Raw genomic sequence first — 6,697 nt, 5'->3', positions numbered from 1 at the left:
GGGTTCTAGTCCTGGTTGGGGCGCCGGGTTCTGTCCCGGTTGTTCCTCTTCTAGTCCAGCTCTCTGCTATGGCCCGGGAAGGCAGTGGAGGATGGCCCAAGTGCTTGAGCCCTGCACCCACATGGGAGACCAGGAGAAGCACCTGGCTCCTGGCTTCAGATCGGCGCAGCGCGCCGGCCATAGCGGCCATTTGGGGGCTGAACCAACGGAAGGAAGACCTCTCTCTCTCTCTAATTCTGCCTGTGGGGGAAAAAAAAAACTCTCATAATAACAACAGGAAAAAAGATGAGGATTTAAATTAAAGGAGAGGGGGCCAGCACTGTGGCGTAGCCGGTAAAACCGCCACCTGCAACGCTGCCATCCCATTTGGGCGCCAGTTTGAGACCTGGCTGCTCCACTTCGGATCCAGCTCTCTGGAAAAGCAGAAGCTGGCCCAAGTCCTTGGATCTTTGCACCCACATGGGAGACCCAGAAGAAGCTCTTGGCTCCTGGCTTTGGATCTGAGCAGCTCTGGCCGTTGCAGCCAACTGGGGAGTGAACAGTGGATGGAAGACCTCTCTCTTTCACTGTCTCTCCTTCTCTGTGTGTAACTCTGACTTTCAAATAAATAAATAAATATTTTAAAAAATTAATTAAAAGAGAGAAGACGGGACAGATTTGAGAGAAATTTATTAGAGAATATGGAAAGCATGGGAATTGGGATGAAGTGAATAAAGTCATAGAGGGTAAGCAAAAGCAAACAATATAGCCTCAGCAATGACATCAAGATATTAAATGCTGGAGACACAAAACAGAATAAGCTCCTCTAGAGGAGGCCTAGTGAATTCTCTACAGTATACATAAGAAACACAACTTTGCTATTAGATCTTCATAAAAGTGATATCATTATGTAACCACTAATCAAAATATCCCCTCGACATGTTTTACTATCCATTATAAAATTAACACATCCATTATAGACTACCTGCAAATATAGTATGTATCTATATATCCATATTCCTTAAGAATCCTAAGAAAATTGCCATTGTTTGATTTAGACTAAATATATTGCTTATATTTCTTAAGAGTTTTCTACAACAAACAGGAAATACAATTAGCTAGCTGTTTTTATAATTTATGTTCTGGAAAAAATAATAAGCTAATAACAGCCATCAAAACCTAGAGATTTAGTAGAACAGTAAACTCAAGAACTTTCATAGTGAGGGATTATATTAACTAATTAATATAAATAAATAAATTTCTGCATTTCTTAAAATGAGTTTAACAGGAAACCTTAAATCGAGCGCCTTGTTTTCAAATAAGGTAAGGCTTTTCCCAAGTATGATGTAAAAACAAAACAACTCAAGAAAACCATTATTTTAGAATAATAATATATATACTATATTAAAAAGAATGGAAAATAGCACTCCTTCTCAGGTAGCATCTTTTTAAAAGATTTATTTATTTAAAAGGCAGGGAGGGAGGAAGAGATATTTCATCCACTGGTCACTCCCCAAATGGCTGCAAGTTCCTGGGGGATTGCAGGAACCCGGGGACTTGGGGCACTTCTGCTTTCTCAGGCACATGAGTAGGGAGCTAAATCAAAAGCTAAGCACCAGGGGCTGGCGCCATGGCTCAGTAAGTTAATCCTCTATCCCACAGGGGTGCCAGTTCGAGTCCTGGCTGCTCTTCCAATCCAGCTTTCTGCTGTGGCCTGGGAAGGCAGTAGAAGATGGCCCAAGTGCTTGGACCCCTGCACCTGCATGGGAGACCAGGACGCAGCTCCGGCCAAACATACTATATTATAAATATCCATACTTAGGATCACCAAAGTGTTTAAAAACAAAGCAAACATGAACAATTAAATATAAAATACAGGCAATTAACAAAGCTTGACTTTTAATTATAGCGTTCGGGTTTTGTTGCTTTAAAACAATATGGGACGATGGTACATTTTCAGGAAGGAACATTGTTTAGGCTTGTTTTTATAATCTTGGCTTCTTTAAATGTGCGTAGCAGCTGAATCAGCCCTTTACGTCACTACAGCTAATGCAGAGCTGTGATTTTATTATTGATCCAAAAGCTAAAAGCATAAGAAACTAGGAACTTGGAGTCCCAGCCACCTTTACAGAAAAAGTTCATAAATAGCCTTGCCTGTAAATTTTAAAGGACTCATATTTCAACTAATTTTCTGTACTCATTATACCGCCACTTAATTAGACATAAAGCATAAATGGGATCCTATTATAAAACTAGAGAGGCACACAAACAACACAGTGCAAGATTCCAGCTCATGGCAATGTTTCCATACCTACAGACATTTTGGCTAACAACAGGGGGAAAGCTGGCAAGACAGGATAGCATTTCATTCTTTTGTTGAGTTGGTGACTGCCTGGGCTAATCACTGGCCTTCCTCAAGAACAGTTTCTGCTGCTCTTTTCCTCTCCTTAAAATGGGGTAAGTGCAAATTCTTGTCAGATTCTTTACTGAAACATTGCAAACCATTTCTATGAAGGAGTCTGACAAGAACATACGATCCTTTGGAATTTCTACATGCAAGAGCAAGAAAAGATATCCAATTAAGGATGGATTTTAAAGCCATAAATCTAGAATCTTTTTCTCAAGTCAGTATACGGTTCACAATCCTACAAGGCAAGTACATCTTTTTATCAGGATGCTCACCATCATCAGGAGTGAAACAAAAAGGTCCAACAAACCTCCAACATTCTAAAGACACGATGAAAATGCTTTGTTCCCCGATTCAGCTTTTCATTATTATAAGTAACAAGCTATTTGCCAAAATGATCAAATACCTCTAATAATAATGATTTAATCCTATGTTATATCGCGTTCTATTGCTTAACCACTCACAATAGCTCTATCAAGTAAGTAATAAAATCTTTCTATAGAAGAGCACAAATAACTTACTCAAGTAGTTAGTAGGGCTGGATTCAACAGGTCAGGAAAACACCCAAAACTAGGATGCTATGAAATTTTCTAAGACTACCTGAAGTTAGCTTCTTGGCAACATTCCTCTGTTTCAATGCTTCTGGCTTCAAAGACGGGAAATTGACAGTATTAGAAGTAATTTCTGGTGGTATTTTCAAGAGTGATTTATAGACAACAGTATTTTTTAAAGGATCACTTTTTCTTTCAGGAGAGTATACAACTTCCTCTTCGGAGGGAAAGACTCAACAGAGGCGGCGGAGAAAGCAGGTGGGCAATATGTTACACAACAGTGATTTTTAATTACGAGTCAACATGGACTCCATGCCAGCATTCTGCAACCCGAACACAAAGCTCATCAGCTGGGAATCCAGGGAGGAGAATAACGAGAGTAGCTGGAAACTCTCTCGTGGAGAAACGCGTTTTCTTGCGGGGTCAAGTGAATCAACAACCACGGATGCAAATATGTAACCTAAACCAATGCTAGGCAGTTTCTGGCGAGACCCAGGCTCTATCAGAGGGAAAACTGTCCACCTGTCACAGACACTTGTCATATAAATCTCGAGCTGGTTGGCTTAAAATGCACTCATGCGCACCGGGAGCACTGGCAAACCAGGCAGTTTCAGTCAAAGCAAATACAATATTTCTATACCACGCACATGACAGGGAACAAAAGACGAGGTCGAAGGAGGACACCCACCTCTGGTTTATCACCTAAAACGCTCATGAATCAAAACCGTGTATCCACGGTTGAAGTTCCAGGGTGCGAAAGGCAAATGGTACCGTTTTCTACCCGGGGAGGGGGGGAGGCAGGCAGGCGCCTTTTTAAAACGAGCTTTCGCCTCTCCTTCCACCCAGGGCTTTGTGCCTTCGCGCTGCCGATCAGTTGGCAGTTAGACAGAAACGCTGCACGGTACTAGGCCAGGTTTCCCCACCTTTCAAGGCACCAGGGGGCAAACACGCCCGGCTCGCCCCCGGGGGCCCGGGCCGGTCAGGACGCGCCGCGGGGCGCCCGGCGCTCCCCGGGTCGGGGGCGAGCTCGGCCCGGCCGCCGGGAAGCGGGAGGCGGGGAGGCGGGAGAAGGCGGACGCTGCCCCCTAGGGGAGCCGAGTCGCAGGCTGGGCCCGGGCAGCGAGGGAGGGAGGGAGGGGCGGCGGGAGGAGGCGGCCGGTAGGCAGGCCGCGCCGTCGGGCGGGGCCGTCCCTCCGGCTGGCTCGGGCCCGGCGGGGCGGGCTGTGGGCCGCGCGGCGGAGTCGAGGCACTGCCCGTGGCCAAGGAGAAAGGTGGCGGCGGCGCGGACGGGACGGGGCGGCAGCTCCCGGCCGTAACCCTCAGCTGCTCCGCCCGGGTTCCCGCGCCGAGTCGGAGGCGGCGGCCAAGGAGGGCACGAGCATGGCTGAGACCCCTCCGCCGCCGCCGCCGCCCGCCGCTGGTGCCGAAAGTTGCAGCGAGGAGCCGGCGAGGGGCGGAGAGCGGCGGCCGGAGGAGCCGCGGAGCGCCCCTGCCGGAGGCGCGGACCGCGAGGGCGAGGCGGGGCCGCCGCCGCCGGCCTCCCCCGCTGGGCCATCGGAGCCGGACTCGCCGGTGGCCGCCCCCTTCTTCCTGCTCTACCCGGGCGATGGAGCCTCGGGCTTCGCAGCGCGCCCACCGCCGCAGCAACAGCGCTCCTGGAGGACCCCGCCGTCCCCGGGCTCCCCGCTGCCCTTCCTGCTGCTGAGCTACCCGAGCGGCGGCGGCGGCGGCGGCAAGCACCGTGAGTGGCGGCGGGGAAGGGGGCACTCGGCCGGGAAGCGCCGGCCCGGCCCCCGAGGAGCTCCGCCTCCCGCTAGTGTGTGTGGAGCCGGGCCGGCCGGGAGGCGGGGGCGCTGGGGACAGCCCCCGGCGCGGCGCGGCGCGGTGTCGGGGCGCGGCGAGGAGGCACCTGGGCTGGGCGGCCGCGGTCCGGGCGCCGGGTTTTGTACCTCAAGTTTCCCCAGGCCGCGGGCCCCCGCCGGGCCTGGCCTCCCTCCCAGCTCGAGCGGGCCTCCCACGTGCTCGCGCGGGGGCGTCGAGCCTCCTTCAGCCCCAGCCCTCGGCGCTGGGGCCCATGTTGGGACCCGTCCCGGAGCGGTGGAGGTGGAGGCGGCACCCGGAGACCCCCGCAGCCCCGCCGAGCCTCCGATTGCGGGCTGCAGGCGGGCGCCGGGGCCGCCGAGTAGGTGTGGCCGCCGCCCGGCCGGCCTCAGTGTACTAGCACATTCTCAAGTGCGCTCACTCCGTCTCCATAAATAGGATGGATCTGTCTGCGGGAGTGGGAACAGCAGCCCGGAGCGGCGTGGCTCTGGAAGGGCACCTCCCAGGATTCTAGCTTTTGTCAGGAAGAGGCCTTCGCCTTTTTTTTTTTTTTTTTTTTTTTTAAGCCGCTGTCGCCCGCTGTGAACCCCGCTCGGTGCTGACCCTGAGCGGCCTCAGGGTGGGCGCTGTGAAGACTCTGGGAGCAGAGTTAAATCGGGTTTACAAAGCCAAGATCTTACAGTGTGAAAATGTGGCTGACTTGCAAAACAAGCCAAATACTTTGCTGTAGGAGTTCTGAAAAGGGAGAGAAACTTGCCTGAGGTGATGCGGGAAGGCGCCTCTCAATTTATTATTGCTGTTATTATTTGAGCAGCAAATGGAGAATGCCCATCTACTGGTTCAGTCTCCCAGATGCCCAAAACTCCCCAAAGCCTGGAGCCAGGAACTCAGTTCGCGTCTCCCACGTGGGTGACAGAGACTCAATTACCTGAACCCAGTAGCCCAGGATTTGCACCTGCCAAAAGCTGGAGGCGCCCCAGTGTGGAACACGGTTGTCTTAACTGTTGGGCTGAAGTCGAGGACCCCTCATTCTTTCGGTTTTTAAAGCATCAGCATGAATCTTTAACTCAACTCACTTGTTCTGCTTTCTGGCCCATCTGGTAGGAAAAGGTTAGGTTTGTTGAGTAGTTTCTATGAGAGAATGCTGTCATGGTCGTGGTTAATATGTTTCTTGAGCCAAATATGATACTTTTTTAGATGAAGAAGCTGAAGATGAGTATAATTACATGAGTTGTCCTAAGTAACAGCTTAAGAGAAGGAATGAAGTTGACCTGGATTCTTTCTGTACCAAGTTCATGCTCTTGTTGGACAGCAGAAGTCCAGAAGTGGGAGATGGTTTATCGCAGGTTAACAGTAGGGGAAAGTCAGTTGGATTCAGCCCTGTGTTACCTTCTCTGTATCACTTACCTAGAGAGTAGGACAGTATGAGCATAGTTTGTGTAGTATGCTCAAAAAAATCTAGAAATATTTTTATATAGCAGAAGATGTAACAGTCTTCTCAGCTGCTTTTCATTCTCTAAGAATCTGCTTCCTGCTTTGTACTGTAGGCACAGCCTCTTTTTTTCCTCAAAATTTTCTATTTCTGTATAGCCTGCTTGTAACCACATCACTTCATCGAATGAAGAAGCCACCCCTGGCAGTTCCCTGTGTACTAGTTAGGGTACAATGTTTGATGTAAACTTTTACAACTTTGGCCTCTATCAGTTGCTGGGATTATCTGAATTTCAGGTAATGTATTTGGTTCTTTCCTCCTAGTAAAGATTGACTTTCTTTTTTTAAAGTATTGTTGGAAACAAAGATCAGTATCAGGAATGATGACTTGAAGTTTCATGTGATCTTTGAGTGTGAACTTACAATACACCAGATGAGTGACATGATTTGTTAGCAAATAAAAGTTTTAGTATTGGGCACTGGTGTTGTACCGCAGCAGATGAAGCTG

The 6,697-nt window shown here is 49.5% G+C and overlaps 1 protein-coding gene across 7 annotated transcripts in view; it reads left to right on the top strand.

The window, feature by feature from the left end:
• Window positions 1-4,138: 4,138 nt before the first annotated feature.
• RUFY3 (RUN and FYVE domain containing 3) overlaps window positions 4,139-6,697 on the top strand; it is a 100,511-nt gene continuing 97,952 nt past the window's right edge. For 6 of the 7 annotated variants that reach the window (XR_016212125.1, XR_016212127.1, XR_011378405.2 and 3 more), the window contains exon 1: window positions 4,139-4,678. Coding sequence is in view for 4 of the 7 variants with exons in the window: in XM_070048046.2 (XP_069904147.2) it covers window positions 4,318-4,678 (361 nt within the window). In the remaining 3 variants the exon portion in view is untranslated. The remainder of the gene's footprint in view (window positions 4,679-6,697) is intronic. The other variant, XM_051819723.3, reaches the window with a different exon arrangement.

The sequence above is a fragment of the Oryctolagus cuniculus genome, chromosome 8, assembly GCF_051225735.1.
Source record: "Oryctolagus cuniculus isolate XC-2025 breed Fujian yellow rabbit chromosome 8, ASM5122573v1, whole genome shotgun sequence".
Taxonomy (NCBI): domain Eukaryota; kingdom Metazoa; phylum Chordata; class Mammalia; order Lagomorpha; family Leporidae; genus Oryctolagus; species Oryctolagus cuniculus.
This window is presented reverse-complemented; position numbering and strand designations above follow the sequence as displayed.